The sequence below is a fragment of the Neoarius graeffei genome, chromosome 23, assembly GCF_027579695.1.
Source record: "Neoarius graeffei isolate fNeoGra1 chromosome 23, fNeoGra1.pri, whole genome shotgun sequence".
NCBI classification, from domain to species: domain Eukaryota; kingdom Metazoa; phylum Chordata; class Actinopteri; order Siluriformes; family Ariidae; genus Neoarius; species Neoarius graeffei.
This window is the reverse complement of record NC_083591.1, coordinates 22,440,522-22,461,714: the sequence shown is the minus strand read 5'-3', so window position 1 is coordinate 22,461,714 and position 21,193 is coordinate 22,440,522. Positions and strand designations below refer to the sequence as shown.

General features: G+C 45.1%; 1 protein-coding gene across 1 annotated transcript in view; it reads left to right on the top strand.

Annotated features, from left to right (window-relative positions):
• slco5a1b (solute carrier organic anion transporter family member 5A1b) overlaps positions 1-21,193 on the top strand; it is a 136,175-nt gene that overhangs the window by 52,504 nt on the left and 62,478 nt on the right. The window contains exons 5-8 of the mRNA XM_060905291.1: positions 14,867-14,978; positions 17,929-18,253; positions 18,683-18,994; positions 19,100-19,143. Coding sequence (XP_060761274.1) covers positions 14,867-14,978; positions 17,929-18,253; positions 18,683-18,994; positions 19,100-19,143 — 793 coding nt within the window. The remainder of the gene's footprint in view (positions 1-14,866; positions 14,979-17,928; positions 18,254-18,682; positions 18,995-19,099; positions 19,144-21,193) is intronic.

Here is a 21,193-nt window from a genome sequence, read left to right as displayed (position 1 = left end):
CGGACTATAAGAGGAAGATAGAGTCCCATCTCGCTAGCAACAGACCACGAGAGGTGTGGCAGAGCATACAGAACATCACCAACTTCAGAGGCGGTGATATGACATCAGGAGTCCCGAGTAAGTTGCTGGCAGAGGAGCTCAATTGCTTCTTTGCTCGCTTCGAATCTCCGCAGTGACACTCACTTGCTCTAGCCCTGCCCCCACCCCCATCAGATCCCAGCACCCCTCCACTCATTGTAGAAGAGCAGGAGGTGAGGCGTGTACTCCAGGCAGTGAATCCCAGGAAGGCTGCCGGTTCAGATGGAGTACGTGGCAAGGTGCTCAGAGCATGTGCCCACCAGCTGTCCTACATCCTCTGCAGGATCTTCAACCTCTCGCTGGCCCAAGCAGTCATCCCTACCTGTCTGAAGTCAGCCATAATAATTCCCATCCCAAAACAGTCAACCACAACCAGCCTCAATGACTACTGCCCTGTTGCTCTCACCCCGGTAATTATGAAGTGCTTTGAGAGACTGGTTCTCCAGCACATCAAAGACTGTCTCCCCTCCACACTTGACTCCCACCAGTTCGCATACCGGGCGAACAGATCTACGGAGGACGCCATCGCCATAGCTCTGCATGCTGTGTTGAGCCACCTGGAACAGCAGCAGAGCTATGCAAGAATGCTCTTCGTAGACTACAGCTTGGCATTTAATACGATCATCCCGGACACTATGATCACAAAGCTGGACATTTTAGGCCTCCCCCCTCTCATATGCACCTGCATTAAGGACTTTTTGACCAACAGGCCCCAGACTGTGAGACTTGGCCCCCACCTTTCCTCCACACGTACACTGAGCACCGGTTCACCACAGGGCTGCATGCTGAGCCCCCTCCTATACTGTCTCTACACCCAGGGCTCGAAATTCGTATATTTTTTCACCAGCAAGCCAGACTAGTTACCTTCCAAAGTAACTAGCCAAACAGAAAATCAACTAGCCAAAATTTGTTCATGTATGAATTTTACTTCTGTCAAAAATAACACAAAAGAGAGTAGTTACCATTGTTCATGACTAATGTGCATTTATTTCAAGTATTTTGATACTGTTGTTAAATACATAAATGAGAACAACACAGAGCACCATAATATAATATCAACAAATAATGATATATTGGACTTTTTTCCCCATCAGCGGGGGGGGGGGGGGGGGGGGGGGGCAAAGGAGATCATTGTGAACTTCAGGAGGAAGAAAAGTGACCATCTCCCTGTGGCAGCAGGGGCGTGGTCAAGCGCCGGTCTGTGACAGGAGGGTGGAGTTGGGGAAGGTAAGTGGCAGAATCGCTTCACCTGAGTGTAATTAACCTGTGTTTGTGTGTGTGTTCTCCCCAGTAAAATGCGCCCTATTTAAGGAGGGAGAGTGAGAGCGGAGGGGAGCTCGCCAAGAGGAGATTCACGAGTGTGTGTGTGAATCTCAGTGTGTTGTGTGTATGCCCGACTGAAAAGTGCGGGAATAAAAGCGCACTATTTAATCCTGATCTCTGTCCTGCTGTCTTCTGTGCTCCACCCACACGGTAAACTCGCTACACTCCCCCTCTACATCAACAGCGAGTGTGTGGAGAGGGTTCATGATTTCAGATTCCTGGGAGTCCAGATCTCTGACGACCTCTCCTGGACAATCAACATCTCAGCTGTTATAAAGAAGGCTCAGCAGCGTGTACACTTCCTGAGAGTCCTCAGGAAGAACAACCTAGACCAGAAGCTGCTGCTGGCTTTCTACCGCTCCTCCATTGAAAGCTTGCTGACATACTGCTTGTCCACCTGGTACGGGAGCTGCACTGCTGCAGACAGAGGGAGGCATCAGAGGACAGTCACAGCAGCGCAGAGGATTGTCGGCTGCCCTCTCCCCTCCCTGACGGACACATAAACCACCTGGTGCATCAGCAGAGCTCGGAGCATCATCAAGGACAATTCACATCCTGCCTCCTAGCTGTTTGAGCTGCTTCCTTCTGGGAGGCGCTACAGATGTATTAAAACAAGGACAACCAGAATGAAAAACAACTTCTTCCCAAGAGCCATGACCATACTGAACTCTGAGAGGAAACAAGACCAGCCACGAATATAATGCAAAACATTTGTCACTGCTGCTCTCACATAGTCTGGCTAATGCAACTTCAAAGCTCTGCGAGCATTGGTCTGGCATAGATATTAAGCCCAACCATTTCGCAAAGCGCGTGGTTGACCCACCTCCCTGAAATGCCTCAGTTTGCTACTGGTCGAAGCCAGAAAAGGCTGTGACGATGTTAGGGTTTTGCTGGGATTCAAACCTGGTTCACTGGTGTGATAATCCAACAAACCCCCACTAGGCCACCAGGGGAATGACTCAAGTGCAGAGGCATGAGGCGGAAGTAGAAAGATATCAAAAACAGTTTATTTACACTATGTACAATCTAAGGGAAAAAACAAAAAGAATAATCCAAAGCTCAGAAGATAAACCAAAAATAAAAATATCCAAAAGGTACAAAGTCCAAAATCCAAATAAGAAAAAAGGCAAAAACTCAAATGCTCAGAAGATCAAAAAGGTCAAAAACAAAATCCACAAAGTCCAAAAGAAAGAAGCAAAAACCAAGAATACAAAGACACAGGCAAGGTAGATGAGACAGAGGGAACTAGCACTAACAGCATAACATAGGAAAAAGACTCCGTGACAAGGGAACACACAGAGGGGTATTTATACACAAACTAATTAAGGACAGGGCTGGGCAGGAAACAGGCAATAAGACAAAAACAAAACACAGAACACAGTGGTGACCTCTAGAGGTCCAACACTGTCCAATTCCTAACAGGACCCCCCCCCCCCCCCCCCCAGGAGCGTCTCCTGACGTTCCCAGGACGATCAGGATGGGCCGAATGGAAGTCCCGACAAAGTTCTTTATTGAGTATGTCCCGAGCTGGGACCCAGCAGCGCTCCTCAGGGCCATAGCCCTCCCAGTCCACAAGATATTGGAGGCCCCCGCGAACCCGGCGGGAGTCCAGCAGGCGGCGCACGGTGAACACAGTCTGACCCTGGAAGATGCGGGGGGGCGGGGGGTTCCTAGGGGCAGGGGCATACGTGGACGTCAGTACGGGCCGCAACAGGGAAACATGGAATGTGGGGTTGATCCTTAGCGTACGTGGTAACTGGAGCCGGTAGGAGACAGGGTTAACTCTGCGTACAACCTTGAAGGGGCCAATGTAGCGAGGAGCAAGCTTGCGGTTCTCCACCCACAGCGGAAGGTCCTTGGTGGATAGCCAAACCTGCTGCCCAGGGCGGAAAGTGTGGGCAGGTCTCCTATGGCGGTTGGCCTGAGTCTGGTTGGTACTGGAGGTCTGGATGAGTGTCCTCCTGACCTTGCTCCAGGTCTTGCGACACCGTCTCACATAATGGTTGACCGAGGGCACCCCAGCGTCCTCCTCCTGGTCCGGGAACAGAGGTGGCTGGAACCTGAATTGGCACTGGAACGGCGACAGCTTGGTGGCCGATGACTGCAGGGTGTTGTGGGCGTACTCTGCCCATGGCAGCCAGGTGCTCCACGATGTCGGGTTATCCATAGCCAGGCCTCGCAGGGTGGTTTCCAGGTCCTGGTTGAGCCTCTCCATCTGGCCGTTGGACTGGGGGTGGAACCCAGAGGAGAGGCTGGCAGTGGCCCCGATGCTCTTGCAGAAGCCATGCCATACTCGGGAGGAGAACTGGGGCCCCCGGTCAGAGACAATGTCCTGAGGGAGACCAAAAACTCGGAAGACATGAGTGAACAACAATTTAGCAGTGTCAAGGGCAGAGGGGAGTTTGCACAGTGGAATAAAGCGGCAGGCCTTGGAGAATCTGTCCACTATGGCCAATATGACAGTGTTACCTTGAGACTCAGGGAGACCCGTGATGAAGTCGACCACCACGTGGGACCAGGGATGCCGGGGAATAGGCAGAGGATGCAGGAGACCCTGGGGACACTGTCGCGGGTTCTTGGTTCTGGTGCAGACCTCACAGGACAGGATGAATAACCTCACTTCCTTCTCCATGTTAGGCCACCAGAAGCGTCTTTTCAGGAAGTCCAGGGTCCTCCGAGCTCCCGGGTGGGCGGTGAGAGGGGAAGAGTGACCCCACTGGAGAACCTTGGCCCGGACTTGACGAGGGACGTACAGGAGGCCCGGTGGCCCTGTCCCAGGATCAGGGTCCCGGCATTGAGCTTGTCGAACGGTCTCCTCAATACCCCAGCGGACAGGAGCCACAATCCGGGATATAGGGATGATAGGCCCGACTTCACTCTCCCTGTTAGTGTCAGAGAACAGCCTGGACAGTGCGTCAGGTTTGGTGTTCTTGGAGCCGGGGCGGTACGATAGGATGAAGTCAAACCAACTGAAAAACAGGGCCCACCTAGCCTGTCGTGGGTTCAGTCTCTTGGCTTGCTGGAGGTACTCCAGGTTCTTGTGGTCCGTCCAAACCAGGAATGGATGTTGCGCTCCCTCCAGCCAGTGCCTCCACTCCTCAAGGGCCAGTTTGACCGCTAGCAGTTCTCGATCCCCCACATCGTACCGGGACTCCGCAGGACTCAGGCGGTGGGAGAAGTAAGCGCAGGGGTGCAGCTTTCCTTCCGAACGTTGAGAGAGCACCGCGCCGACACCACTGTTTGAGGCGTCCACCTCCACGATGAATGGTTGGGAGGTGTCCGGGAGGACCAGAATGGGTGCCGTGCAGAAGCGGTCCTTGAGGTCTTTGAACGCCTTTTCTGCCTGAGGAGACCAGACATAAGATCCACTTGTCCCTTTGGTGAGGTCCGACATGGGTGCTGCTACAGAACTAAAGTTCCTGATAAATTTGCGGTAGAAGTTAGCAAATCCTAAGAACCGCTGAACCTCTTTGATGGACTTGGGAGTGGGCCAGTCCCGGACGGCCAGGGTCTTGGCTGGGTCCATTTGGAGTCGGCCTGTCCGTACAATAAAACCCAGAAAGGAGACCTCGGGAACATGAAATTCGCATTTCTGGGCCTTGGCGAACAGATTGTTCTGTAGCAGCCTCTGGAGAACCTGGCGGACATGGTGGCGGTGCTCCTGCATGGTCTTGGAAAAGATAAGGATGTCGTCGAGGTAGACAAAAATGTACAGGTTAATCATGTCCCTCAAGACATCGTTGATTAGGGCCTGAAAAACAGCTTGTGCGTTGGTGAGTCCGAAGGGCATCACCTGGTATTCGTAGTGCCCAGATGGGGTGTTGAAGGCAGTCTTCCACTCGTCTCCCTGTCGGATACGGATGAGGTGGTATGCGTTCCGTAGGTCCAACTTGGTGAAGATGGTGGTGCCTTGGAGCAGGTCGAATGCTGTGGACATCAGCGGAAGGGGATATCGGTTGTGCACAGTGATCTTGTTCAGGCCCCTGTAGTCAATACATGGTTGGAGCCCCCCATCCTTCTTGCCGACAAAGAAGAAGCCGGCACCAGCGGGTGAGGTGGAGGGTCGAATGAACCCAGAGACCAGGGCGTCTTTGAGGTATTCCTCCATGGCCTTGCATTCTGGCTGAGAGAGGGAAAACAGTCTGCCACCAGGAGGGGTAGTCCCAGGGAGCAAGTCGATGGCACAGTCGTAGGCACGGTGCGGAGGAAGAATGGCAGCCCTGCTCTTGCTGAAAACTTCCTTAAGATCCCAGTACTCTGTGGGAACTTGAGATAACTTGGTGAGATCAGGAGGCTCGGCAGGAGACACAGGAGAGCTAGAGAGCAGACAAGAGGCATAGCAAGCAGGACCCCACTCCACAACCTGGCTAGTGACCCAGTCTATACGAGGGTTGTGGCGGGTAAGCCAAGGGAGACCTAGAATAACTGGGAACTCAGGTGAAGGAATCAGGTGCAGGGATATTTCTTCCTTGTGACCTTGAGACTGGAGGAAGACTGGAGAAGTTACTTGGGTGACTCTTCCATCACCTAACGCTTGGCCATCCAGAGCAGACACAGACAGTGGGACTTCAAGAGGTGCAGTTGGGACATTGATACTTTGGGCGAAGTGAATATCCATAAAGTTTCCAGCCGCCCCTGAGTCTAACAACGCTTGACAAGAGTGGACGGACTCACCCCAGGAGATGGAGACCGGGATGTAGATTCCTTGGCCAGGGAGTCCGGGAGAGAGGGTAGGCCCCATCACAACCCTCCCTCGGCTGGACGGGGCGGTCCTTTTCCCGAGAGTTCAGGACATGATGCTCGGAAGTGACCAGGCTTGCCACAGTAGATGCAGCACTTGTCCCTCCTTCTGCGCTCCCTCTCAGATGCGGAGAGGCAAGTACGGCCCACTTGCATGGGTTCTGGACAGTCACTGGAGGAGGTAGACGGGCTCCAGGTAGAGGCAGGGATGCCGGGGAGGCTCAGTACTTGGCGGCGTTCTCTCATCCTGTTGTCCAGACGAGTAGAATGTGAGATCAGTGTTTCGAGGTCACTTGTGCATCCGATAGAAGCCAGACTGTCTTTGATGGGGTCAGACAGACCATGGTGGAAGGCTGACACCAGGGCAGTCTCGTTCCATCCACTTACTGCTGCGAGCGTCCGGAACGAGATGGCGTAGTCTGCGATGCTTCCCCCTTGCCAGATGGACATGAGCTTTCTGGCTGCATCTTTACTGATGTCTGCTTGATCGAAGACACGCAGCATCTCCTCAGTAAACAGCTGGAAATCAGAGCACTCAGGTCCCTGTCTCTGCCAGATAGCAGTAGCCCAGGCTCGCGCCTTACCAGCTAACAAGGTTATCACAAAGGCAATCTTGCGGCGATCCGTAGTGTAGGTGGTAGGCTGAAGCTCAAAGGTGAGTTGACACTGGGTAAGGAACTCTCGACACTCACTGTGCTTGCCATCATACCTCTGTGGTGCAGGAAGGCTGGGTTCACGAGGTGAAGAAGGCAGCATGGCAGGAGGCACTGGAGCAGGAGCAGAATCAGGCAGAGGAGATGGGGGCAGAGAAGTCAGCTGTGCCAGGGTTCTCCCAATCTGCTGAAGCAGTACTTCGTGGTGAGCAAGGGTCTCACGTTGGCTTGCGAGAGTCCGTCCATGAGTGTCCATGGTGGATCCAAGGCGTGTTAACGCAGCCATCATTCCCTGAAGATTGGCTGGGTAGACAGATGAAGAAGCCTCTGCTGAGTCGGTCATGACGGAGTCTTTCTGTTAGGGTTTTGCTGGGATTTGAACCTGGTTCACTGGTGTGATAATCCAGCAAACCCCCACTAGGCCACCAGGGGAATGACTCAAATGCAGAGGCGTGAGGTGGAAGTAGAAAGGTATCAAAAACAGTTTATTTACACTATGTACAATCTAAGGGAAAAAACAAAAAGAATAATCCAAAGCTCAGAAGATAAACCAAAAATAAAAATATCCAAAACGTACAAAGTCCAAAACCCAAATAAGAAAAAAGGCAAAAACTCAAACGCTCAGAAGATCAAAAAGGTCGAAAACAAAATCCACAAAGTCCAAAAGAAAGAAGCAAAAACCAAGAATACAAAGACATAGGCAAGGTACATGGGACAGAGGGAACTAGCACTAACAGCATGACATAGGAAAAAGACTCCGTGACAAGGGAACAAACAGAGGGGTATTTATACACAAACTAATTAAGGACAGGGCGGGGCAGGAAACAGGCAATAAGACAAAAACAAAACACAGAACACAGTGGTGACCTCTAGAGGCCCAAAACTCTCCAATTCCTAACAGACAAAGCTTAAACCAATCACATCACGCTTTCCTCTGATGTATGTGACGTGACGGAAACTGGGGGCTAACTGGTAGATTAAACTCTTACCGAAGCCGGTCGGGAGCAAGGCGAAAATGTCCTTCCTTTCAATAAATACCTCCAGGGCTGCTCTTTGCTCCATTTTCAATGAGAACTTCCCGTTGAATGCTTTCAATACAGCATCTCCCATTGTGTCAAAGGCTTGCCGCTGCTCCATGTTCGTAATGTTTCTAGTGAATGAAGCGCTTCCGGCATAGATTCTGTAAACAATCTATGGCTTCCGGTCGCAGTTCTACTACGTCACTGCCTTGAACATGCCTCTACCCAGGGCCATTGGAGATGCTCAAAGTTGATTGGCTCCCAATTTTTCAGGAGCTTGGAAGAGCTGGAGATAGCTTGCCTTGCCAGACTAAGTTTGCAACAGCCCCCCGTGTTGCATCACACTTAGGATGGGCGGGCCCAGGCTAGCTCTCACATTCTGTGCAATACAAATTATTTATTATTTATTCTGTACATAGCTCATTCATATTCATACTTGGATATAAGACACTTTTATACTCATTTTTATACTTATTTCAATTTTTGTAATGTTTATTTGTTAGGATTTAGGGTTTTTTATTTTATTTTATTTTTTATTTTTATTTTATTTTTATACTTACTTTTTTGCACTGGAAAGGGAGAAGCTCTCCAATCTCGTTATACAATTGATTGTAAAATGACAATAAAGGGCATTCTATTCTATTCTATTTTATTGATCAGATGAATAGAGAGACATAAAATTCCTTAAACACATTATTAATTTCCATGGGTTCAGTGGTGATACGCGAATTAGTCTGAATTTGAGGGATATGGTGAGATGTAGATGCCTGACGTAATTAGTGTGCTAACAATTTACTAGCCTTATCTCCATGCTCATAGAATTGGGACCTCATTTGTAGGATAAGTTCAGTGGTACGGTGTGTCGTTAGGGCATCGAATTCTGACTGTAGACAGAGGCACTCTTTATATAGCACTGGAGTTTTGTAAGTAGCGTACAACCTGTTGAGTTCAGATATGCGTTGCGTCAGCTTAGTTAATTTCTCCCTCCTGAGTTTCTTCTCATATCCTGCGTAGGAGATTATCTTCCCCCTGATGTATGTCTTTAAGGCCTCCCAAAGTACTGAGGCAGAAACATCGGGTGTTTTATTCAAGCTCACAAAGAAGTCAATTTGTTGTGAGACAAAGTTAACAAAATCCTCATTGAAAAGGAGTGTATTAAGACGCCATGGTGCACGCTTATTAAAGCTCTTAATGCAAATATCCATAGAAATAGGGGCATGATCGGAAATAACAATAGCATCATATTTACAATTAGATACCAATGAGAGAAATCTATTATCAACCAAAAAATAGTCAGTGCGGGTGAAAGTGTGATGGACATGAGAGAAAAATGAATATTTCCTCTTAGAAGGGTTATAAAAGCGCCAGACGTCGGTGACAGCAAATTCCTCCATAAAGGACTGGATTACCTTAGCCGATTTCGATGGAGTGCAAGCTCTGAGGGAGGAACGGTCCAGCTGAGGGTCAAGCCAGCAATTAAAGTCTCCACCTAGTATTAAGTGGTGTGATGACAAATCAGGGAGAGTTAGAAAAAGGTGTTTAAAGAAAGCATCATCGTCAAAATTGGGAGCATAAATATTAGCCAAGACCACCCGGGTGTTATGAATCTGACCAGCAACTATAACAAATCTACCGTTAGGGTCAGAGATAGTACTCGAATGCACAAAGGGAACAGATTTATGTAACAAGATAGCTGCACCCCTAGATTTGCCTTGAAATGAGGAATGGTAAGCCTGACCTACCCATCCCCTCCTCAGTTTAGAGTGGTCTGAGACCTTGAGGAGAGTCTCTTGCAAAAAAATTACATGGGCCCCAAGATGGTAAAGATGGTGCAGTATCTTACTTCGTTTTATAGGATTATTGAGCCCTTTGCAGTTAAAACTCGTGAATCTAATGTCACACCCACTGGATGATGTTGTTACATTAGATGGGCTCATGGCTAGGTAACAATAGTATTATGTAATAGTGATGATCTGAAGCAAAACTGAAAGCAAAAACTTGACTGATGTAAAACAAAAAGAAAGAAAGAAAAACAGAAACAAACATAACACACACATACCTTTCCCTTCCCACCCACACGAACTTTAGCAGAAGCATCCCCCCAAACGAGATGCGCGCAAAGTACCCCCTTAAGCAACCTCTTATAACCCCCCTGTCACACCTCTTATAGTTCTGAAGAAAGCCTATACCAAACACCTAATGAACTACAACTACTTAGGCGTTGGAAATGTGACATGAAGTTACGTCAATGAAATTACACTGTAATAAATGTACTAAGAATTAAGCCAGGTAGCTAAAGCTGACTATTAAGTCGATACATAAAACAATCTTATCGAACAATAATGTGAAGAAAAGAGACAAAAAAAACTTGCAGCATCGCACAATCAATTGTGATAAATCAAAAGGGCACCTACGGTGCTACAGTTTTTACCTGAGGTATTCCTGTATTCCAATCAAATAGCCACCATAAGCCAAGTTAGGGAGAATCGAGAAAGCAAGGAGTAAACAAGAAAACAAAATCAGTGTCACCTCAGAACTGTAGCTCACTGAACACATTAAAAAACCAAGGCAACCCTGGTGAGGAGCAAATGTAGTCCTCAAGGCCAGCAGCAATAACAGCAAAACAGCAAGTTAACATGCCAGCTAAATAGTGTCTGGGGTGACTCCCTTTTTAATATTCTTTTCAATGAAGTTCAGCGCCAATGTCGGATCCTCAAACCTGTGGGTCTGTCCACTGGGCAGAGTGATGCGTAGCATTGCCGGGTAAAGAAGACCAAACCTGACATTCAGGCAGGAATGGAGCTCCTTTTTTACTGCAGCAAAGGCGGCCCACTTTTTAGCCACCGCCGGGGTGAAGTCAGGGAAGATCGATATCCTCCTGCCCATGTAGGAAAGAGGGGAAGCTTCTCTGGCTCGGCGCAGAATTTGGTTCCGGGCTTGAAACAGGCTCACCCAAATAATGAGTGGACGAGGAGGCTCACCATCCTTAGGCTTGGCACGTAGAGTGCGATGAGCCCGGTCCACCATAGGTTTATTGTCAAGACCGAGTATGTCTTGTAGGAGCTGGGCCGTGAACTCGGTGGGACAAGGACCCTCTGTACCCTCAGGCAGGCCCACTAGGCGAACATTATTCCACCTTGAACGACTCTCCAGGTCCTCGCACTTCTTTGACAGGGAGTCAACAGTGGTGGTTAGCTTGCTAACATTAGCTCGGAGGTCGGATAGCTCCCTGTCGTTAGCATTCGCCGAGCGCTCGAGGTCCGCGATTGCTTTGCCATATGAAGTAAGTCTGTTCTCAAAGGGTTCCAAAGCCGCCACAATCTCTCTTTTAACTGCTGCCAAGATGGTGATTTCAAACTTACTGAGGATGTCCGAGCGCATTTCATCCATCATCTCCCTCATGTTCAACAACAAGGTGGCATTAGCATCTAGCTGATCTGGGGATTGTGGTTGAGGTGATAGCCAGGACTTGCCGCGGCCTGCTTTAGTAGCATCGCCTCTCCCACGGCTTGCCATCATAGAGTGCCCACAAGCGAAAAAAGTTTACATAAAGTGAAAGGCTGCAATAATAGAGCTTAACGCTGGCAAAACAAATAAAAAGTGTAATATAAAAGTGTAAAAAAAAGCCACATTCCAGCGGAGCCTGTGCGAAACACGTCCTACATCTACCTCACTCCCACAGCGCCCCCCAAAATAGCTTTTTTTGTATGCGTGTATTTTATATTATTATTGATTTTATCACACAGGCTGTGGGCTGGTGGAAATTTGAACAGGGGCTGCAATTGGCCCCCAGGCCGGACTTTGGACATGCCTAGTTTAGTTTCAGTTATTGCTGCACAAGGGGGTCACACCAGATACTGAAAGCAAAGGTTCACATACTTTTGCCACTCACAGATATGTAATATTGGATCATTTTCCTCAATAAATAAATGACCAAGTATAATATTTTTGTCTTATTTGTTTAACTGGTTTCTCTTTATCTACTTTTAGGACTTGTGTGAAATCTGATGATGTTTTAGGTCATATTTATGCAGAAATATAGAAAATTCTAAAGGGTTCACAAACTTTCAAGCATCACTGTAGATTTTTGTTGTAGCTTTTTTTTCAGTGGAGAGCAGGAATTTATTTAACTAACTAACTAACTAACTAACTAACTAACTAACTAACTAACTAACTAACTAACTAACTAATAAATAAATAAATAAATAAGCCACTGTTTGGTTGCTGCAAGAACTTGGAACAGAGCTTGGACTTTCCATGACTGTGTCAACACCAAAATATATGTTGGAGTACAAACATATAGCATCTTATATTATATAGACACAAGTGTTTTATTGGGAAATACGCCACTCGTATTTTTCATACGTACTTCAACCGGGACATGGAGAACGGCAACCATGACATATTTCTCTATATGTCTCTCATGAGGAAATTGATGAATTGTTTTGATAAATTTGGGTACATTTTGTTTGTGAATTTGTCTGTATAATAAAAAGAAAACCACACGTTGGTTTGAAGATATGAAGTTTATCTTCTCGTGTTGAAAAACTCGCATTTTTCATATGAAATACATCGTGGATCTGAGTGACATATTTTACGGTATTTCACTCCGATGACATCACTCCCAGTGTTTTCCCGCTGACTGGACGCACATTGTCAAAATAGCGAACTAGTTCAAAATTAAAATTATTTTAATTAACTTGCATATTTTTGGGGATGTGTCCATATAATATAAAGAATATTACACGGTGGTGCAAAGATATGAAGTTTATCTTCTTGTGTTGAAAAATATATCACTTGTTTGCTTTGCTCATATATACATTCACCATTCAAACATAAATTTCATATCTTCACACAACCGTGCAATATCCTCTATGTATACACACTTAAGTATATGGCCAAATGTTTGTGTAAACCTGAGTGTGGCAGGGGGGGCATGGACTAGCGTCAGTTTGTGAATGGAGGGCGGGGCCAGGGAAGGTGAGTGGCAAAGTCAATGCACCTGTTGTGTGTGTGCGTGCAATATCCTCTATGTATACACACTTAAGTATATGGCCAAATGTTTGTGTAAACCTGAGTGTGGCAGGGGGGGCATGGACTAGCGTCAGTTTGTGAATGGAGGGCGGGGCCAGGGAAGGTGAGTGGCAAAGTCAATGCACCTGTTGTGTGTGTGTGTGTGTGTTGTTGCAGTGACGGAAGATAGAAAAGGAGGGAGAGAGCAGAGAGAGGAGAGCTCTTCCGACCAGAACATGAGTGTGTGCGTGTGTGACAGTGTGTGAGCAGTGAGTGAAGCTGAAAAGCAGCACGATAAGAAAAAATAAAGTGTGTGTGAACATCAGCTCCTGCCTGCCATGCTTCTGTACTCCACCCACATCAGGGACTTATTACACTGACCATCACACCTACATCTGCTTTTTGAACATCCCATTCCAGTTTTAGTCCTCCCTTTGCTGTTTTAATAACCTCCACTCTTCTGTGAAGTCTTTCCACTAGATTTTGACGCATAGCTGTTGGAATTTGCCCATTCAACCACAAGAGTATTAGTGAGGTCAGGCACTGAGAGTGTAGTCGGTATTTCAGTTCATCCTAAAGATGTTCAGTGGGATTGAGGTCAGGGCTCTGTGCAGGCTACTTGAGTTCTTCCATTCCAACTTTGGCTAACCATGCCTTCATGGAGCTCACTTTGTGCCAGTGTTGTAGTTGAGTCACTAAACCTCAAGTCTGTGTCCAGTCTTGAGTCCCCAGTGTTCAAGTCCGAGTCAAGTCCAAGCCATTAAAGAAAATTTCAAGTAGAGTCCGAGTCAAGTCCACTATTGATCCAAGTCAAGTCCGAGAATAAGACTCCAACTGCACCATTTGATGGTGGCTGTTGCTGCTTTTATGTGACAGCTACTGTGTGGGACTAAAGTTACTGCTTGACTGCCCCATTTTAGTTAATAGGCTACAGATAAAAAGCTTGTTTATTGCTCAGCAAGCCCCGCTATCAACAGGGCAAATAACTTAAGAGAGGGTTAACACTAGCTAGTTCATCGGTCAGCAAGCAAGCCCCGCTATCAACAGAGCAAGAACATAGCGTATCACTTACTTCTCTGGGTACAGTCTTGCCAAATGATAATTGAAGTTCGAGGTTGTCCCTGTCATCTCCTCGATAGTTCTTCTACATATGGAACACATCGCAATGCATTTTTTTCCCACTGCACAAGAAGTCTGTATGAGCAAAGCAGACAATCCTAGGAGCATTCTCTCCAGGCATTTTAGCACCATTAACGTTAGTTTGTTCCTGAACATGACATATGAATGTGCATTCTCTAGCACAAAATTAGTATAAAAATTAATGTAGATATAAATATCTTATGCCAAATTATTATGGCATATTACAAAAAATAAAGAAAAAATCAGATTCCTTGTCTCCAATTTACAAGTCTGAATGCAGTTAATGTACAAGTCTGAGTCCAAGTCAAATCATGAGTCCTTAAAATTAGGGCACGCGTTGGACTTAAGTCTGAGTCCTGGACTCGAGCACTACAAGCCTGCTTTGTGCACAGGCATTGTTATGATGGAACTTAGCCCCTTAGTTCCAGTGATAGGAAATTGTAATGCTACAGCAAAGACATTGTATACAATTGTGTGCTTCCAACTTTGTGGTAACAGTTTGGGGAAAACCCAATTATGTGTTTGATGGCCAACTGTCCACAAACATTTGGCTATGCTAACTTTTGTGTTTATGCCAATCTTAGTTTTTATGAGATATGCTGTTTGGGTTGGCAATTATCTCTGGTTAGCATACAATTCAAAGATTATTGAATATGGAGGAAGTCTTCACTACACTGCAAAGCCTTCCCTTTTGCTATAATTTCTTCTTCCACTCTGTAGCTTGCTGTGGGTTTCAGTTTTCAACTCAGCTGCTTCTGGTAGCCATAGGTTTTTTCCTGATTAGCATTTGTGATGAGTGCTAATCATCTGATCCTACTCTTGAGCACATCAGCAGCAGCCAAATACAAATGGCATTATTATTTCAAGGCTGATAATTCTAAAATGATCCTTACTATGCAGAAAAACAGCTACTGTGGAAGATGAAAGACTGAAGCCATTGGAAGAGAAACTTAGCAAAAATTTGCAGAAGTATCTGCTGAACCTGAGTCTGCTGCCTAAACTAGTTGGTCAGGTAAGGCACTTCTTTATTTTTGTATTATTGCTGTCTTGCAGTACTTCATTTAGGGAGCAAATGTTCTTACAATGATAAACTGTGCACTACTCAAACATAATTCAACACCTATTGTTTGCTAAGTGGGTGCACACATGTAGGACTGTTAGTGTCTGTCCAGTTCCTGGCATAGCAGTATATGCAGTCCATATACAGTACGGTACTTCACATGCATATGATGAACTATGACTGCAACTAATGATTATCATTATATAAGTCCTTATACAAATAAAATGTAATTGATGTGAAATTGAATTGAGTAATATTGTGTAAATTAATTGACTAATCTGTTTCTTGAGCAAGAAATGTACTAAATACCAAAAATATGTAATTAAAAATATTTCTTCTCCACTTTTTTTTTTTCAAATCAGACACAGAAGTTAACAAGGTCACAGTATACTGTACCTTTTTCTTGGTTCTGCACTTTTTTTTTTTTTTTGCAAATCTATGTCAGTGTGTTAGAGAGACTAATAATTTTAAAAACTGGGAGAGGGTCTTACCTCCATTTCAAGTAAAGGCCAATATCTAATGACTGTTTTGCTAATAAACAATAACAAAAATTCCAGCATTTTAGTGGTGACTCTTAGTTTCCAATGCCTGGGATCAGGGAATTTTTGACATCCACTCCCATCTCATCTCATCTCATTATCTCTAGCCGCTTTATCCTTCTACAGGGTCGCAGGCAAGCTGGAGCCTATCCCAGCTGACTACGGGCGAAAGGCGGGGTACACCCTGGACAAGTCGCCAGGTCATCACAGGGCTGACACATAGACACAGACAACCATTCACACTCACACCTATGGTCAATTTAGAGTCACCAGTTAACCTAACCTGCATGTCTTTGGACTGTGGGGGAAACCGGAGCACCCGGAGGAAACCCACGCGGACATGGGGAGAACATGCAAACTCCACACAGAAAGGCCCTCGCCGGCCCCGGGGCTCGAACCCAGGACCTTCTTGCTGTGAGGCGACAGCGCTAACCACTACACCACCGTGCCGCCCTCCACTCCCATGTGAAATGTTATTAACTGAAATAAGATGTTAACTTGATATTTTTTATAAATGAAATTATATATATATAAAGAAAACAATGTAATGCTACAATAACCTTACTTACAGTGTCTTGCAAAAATATTCATCCCCCTTGGTGTTTGTCCTTTTTTGTCACATTGCAAGTTGGAATTAAAATTTATTTGGGGGGGTTAACACCATTTGATTTACACAACATGCCTACCACTTTAAAGGTGCAAATTTATTTATTTTTCTGTGACACAAGCAATAATTAAGATGAAACCCCCCCCCCCCGAAATCTGGAGTGTGCATAGGTATTCACCCCCTTTCATTTGAAACCCCTAAATAAGAGTTGCTCCAACCAATTCACTTCATAAGTCACATAATTAGTTGATTAAGATCTACCTTTGTGCAATCAAAGTGTCACATGATCTGTCACATGATGTCTGTATAAATCAACCTGTTCTGGAAGGACCCTGACTCTGCAACACTCCTAAGCAAGCAACATGAAAATCAAGGAGCACTCCAAACAGGCCAGTGACAAAGTTGTGGAGAAGTATAGATGATGGTTGGGTGATTAAAAAAATCCCAAACTTTGAATATCCCATGGAGCACCATTAAATCCATTATAGCAAAATGGAAAGAATATGGCACCACTATAAACCTGACGAGAGAAGGCCGCCCACCAAAACTTACAGACCGGGCAATGAGGGCATTAATCAGAGATGCAACAAAGACACTACAGATAACACTGAACGAGCTGCAAAGATCCACAGTGGAGATAGGAGTATCTGTCCATAGGACCACTTTAAGCCATACACTCCCTAGAGTGGGGCTTTATGGAAGAGTAGCCAGAAAAAAAAGCCATTGCTTAAACAAAAAATTAAGAAAACAAGTTTGGAGTTTGCCCAACAGCATGTGGCAGACTCCCCAAACACATGGAAGAAGATTCTCTGGTCAGATGCCACTAAAATTGAACTTTTTGCCCATCATGTGATGGTGCAAAACCCAACACTTCCCATCCCCCTGAGAACACCATTCCTACAGTGAAGCATGGTGGTGGCAGTATCATGTTGTGGGGATGTTTTTCATCTACAGGGACAGGAAAGCTGGTCAGTATTGAAGGAAAGATTGATGGCACGAAATACAGGGCAATTCTGGAGAAAAACTTATTTGAGTCAGCCAGAGGTTTGAGACTAGGACAAAGGTTCACATTTCAGCAGGGCAATGACCCGAAACATATTGCTAAAGCTGCACTGGAGTGGTTTAAAGGGAAACCTTTAAATGTCTTGGAATGGCCTTGTCAAAGCCCAGACCTCAATCCAATTGAGAATCTGTGGTAAAACTTGAAGATTGCTGTACACCAATGCAACCCATCTAATGTGAAGGAGTTGGAGCACGTTTGTCTTGAGGAATGGGCAAAAATCCCAGTGGCTAAATGCAAGAGACTTGTAGCTGTAATTGTAGCAAAAGGTAGCTCAACAAATATTGACTTTGGGGGGTGACTACCTGTGCACACTCCAGATTTCTGTTTTTTCATCTTAATTATTGTGTCACAATTAAAACAACAACAATAATTTGCATCTTTAAAGCTGTAAGCATGTTGTGTAAATCAAATGGTGCTTACCCCCTAAAATCCATTTTAATTCCAGCTTGTAACGTGACAAAACAGGACAAGCACCAAGGGGGATGAATACTTTTACAAGACACTGTATACCACCTAATGGCAATGAATCTAAGTCTTAAGGTTATCTCAAACCCATGTGTCTTTTTGTGTGTGCATCCATTTTTGTCTCTGATATGTATGAAGAAATAGCTTTTTGGAAACTTTGTTAAAATTAAGTGTAAGTTATTACTAGCATACTTATCAAGTATTTTTTTATTTATTGGTTGTGTACAGGGCACCAAAACAAAGTCTTCTCTGCCACCAGCATATTATCATTCTGGAAAACCAAACAGTAAACTCAGCTCAATCCCACCTGAGTTCACCCCAGATTCACCCTATCAGTCAGCTTCGTTCCCTGACCTTACTCATTATCAGAGTGACACTGTGTACAACACACAACAACAGCAGGATGGTTCAGACTTCCCTATTACTGACCTAAAACAGTCTGTGTCTCAAAAAATGGCATCTGTGCAGAGAGTTAGACCAAAGCTAGAACCAGTAATCCCAAAGGGTGGATCCTCACAGTTGCTTGTCAAAGAACCCCTGACTCCAGTAGATGGTATGATCTGTTTCTTCTATATGTACTATAGCAATTAATTTTAGTTTTAGAAGTGTATAATTTTGCAAATGCCATATAATTATATGTAGAAAATTGTTGTCAGAGAAAGAAATGATTAACTGATTCAGTGTAATTTCACCTGATACAAAGAACTCTTTCATTGTTTTGTAATTTGCATGACTAATAGATAAGGTCATATCAGTACTCATAATTGAACTGAATTATCCTTTACATGCTGGATAAGAATATATATATATATATATATATATATATATATATATATATATATATATATATATGTGTGTGTGTGTGTGTAGAGTTAAAAAAAAAAAACAAGATATATTGGTTTACCTCAAATTTAACTTAAATACTGCACCTGAATATTCCTTGTTTTGACAACTATGTGTCTGTTGGTTTTACTGTTCACAGAGACCTTTATCCGAAATGTTCTACGCAATGTAGGAAGGCACAGTGTAGATGTGGAGAGTTTAAGTGCAGCAGATCTGGACCAGCTGGCTTCTCTCATAGCTGATGCTCTGCAGGTAGCGGAGAAACAAGCAGGAAAAGGATACAAACCCAGAGCCCTGCAAACTGAAGAACGGGAAACTGGAGAACTGCCATCTGATGATCAGCAGCCAGGAGTAGAAACATGGGATGAAAATACCTCAGAATCAGTCAGACAACTAAGTGAAGAAACTTCACCAAACGGTCAAATATTTGACACCATGTCATCTGTGTTGGGTAAATCTCTTGGGTGTTTTAAAGGAATTTAAATGTAGTGTGTATAATGTTTTTAATATATTAATTTATGAATATATATCATGTTGCGCTTCTCATTCTGTGCAGCGGGACAAAACAGGAAGGAGGAGAGATCGAATGCAGACCATAAGGTATTTATGTTTACCTGTCTTTGCTATCACTTTTTATACACTCAGTATTCAAATTGTGAAGAGTTTGGGTTATTAAGTTACTCTATATGTACAAAAGTATGTGAACACCTGGCCATCACACCCATTGGTGGTTATTTTCCAAACTTTTGCCACAAAGTTGGAAGCAGACAATTGTATAGAATGTCTGTTTTTGTATGCTGTAGCATACAATTTCCCTTGAAATGGTTTGCCAAGGATGGAGTGGAAGGCTACTCAGGTAGCCTGCAAAGATCCCTGACCGCAAATCCACATCAGTGCCTGATTCAGTGACTACGTTTACATGCACATCCAAATCGAGCTGCTGTCGGTAATCGAGCTGAAGGTCCCAGCAGGGTGTCAGAGAAATCCAATCCTACATGCACACAATGAAATCGGGCTATTGTGTGAGGTGCATTGTGCACCCGAGCCACAGGTGGCGCAACACGCCCCATTGTGTTGGTACACTTCTGGTTGTCGTCATGAAGAAGAGCTATTCAAGAGTGTAAACAAAGTTATCAGTTCCGTGTTCTCCATTGCGCGTTTTTCTCCCGTCCATGAATTTTAATATATTCAACTCCTTAAGCTGAATGAGCATGAACTCTGTCTCCTCATTGCTCCAGAAGTGCACGTTTCTGCTTGCCTGTGGCAGTGGAAGCGTGGTCAAGCGCCGGTCTGTGACAGGAGGGCGGAGCCAGGGAAGGTGAGTGGCAGAATCACTTCACCTGTAATTAACCTGTGTTTGTGTGTCTTCCCAGTAACCGCGCCCTATTTAAGGAGGCAGAGGGAGAGCAGAGGGGACAGCTCATCCCGGGACTAGAACACAGCGCGTGCGCGTGCGTGTGTGTGTGTGCACGCGCGCGCACTTTTCTCAAGAATAAAAGTAGGCTGTTAAACTGAAAAGTCTGACAATAAAAAGCCTATTAGTACCAGAAGCTTTGTCCTGCCGTCCTCTGTGCTCCACCCACACTTCAGAGAGCTTTACATCGCCATTTTCTCTTCTTCGTTTGTTCCTCCTGACCTCTTCTGCTGCTCGCTACTACTGTTGTCATGCCAACCGAGGCTGTTGTGTTTCCCGCTTGTGGTCTCGTCACTCGCCACTTCCGGAAGTAGCTCGACAACTAGCTCGATAGGGTATACATGCACAAAGTAGCTCGGCAGAAATTGCATAAACTAGGTCGTGTAGCTCGATTCCGAGAAATCAAGTTCAGTTCAATTTCAGCCGAATTAAGGTGTATACATGGCATTTTGAACTTCGATTTCAGTCGAGCAACGTCAGAAATTCGATTCTCTCTATGTGCATGTAAACGTAGTGACTAATGCTCTTGTGGCTGAATAGGCAACCCCCCACCCCCCCACTGCAAAATCTATTAGAAAGCTATCCCAGAAGAGTGAAGGCTACTATAACAGCAAAGAGGGATTAAATCTGGAATGGGTTGTTCAAAAAGCACATATGGATGTGATGATCAGGTGTCTACAAACTTTTGACAACAACCCCGAGTCCAAAAAAGTTGGGACAAAGTACAAATTGTAAATAAAAATGGAATGCAATGATGTGGAAGTTTCAAAATTCCATATTTTATTCAGAATAGAACATAGATGACATATCAAATGTTTAAACTGAGAAAATGTATCATTTAAAGAGAAAAATTAGGTGATTTTAAATTTCAAGACAAGACCACATCTCAAAAAAGTTGGGACAAGGCCATGTTTACCACTGTGAGACATCCCCTTTTCTCTTTACAACAGTCTGTAAACGTCTGGGGACTGAGGAGACAAGTTGCTCAAGTTTAGGGATAGGAATGTTAACCCATTCTTGTCTAATGTAGGATTCTAGTTGCTCAACTGTCTTAGGTCTTTTTTGTCGTATCTTCCGTTTTATGATGCGCCAAATGTTTTCTATGGGTGAAAGATCTGGACTGCAGGCTGGCCAGTTCAGTATCCGGACCCTTCTTCTACGCAGCCATGATGCTGTAATTGATGCAGTATGTGGTTTGGCATTGTCATGTTGGAAAATGCAAGGTCTTCCCTGAAA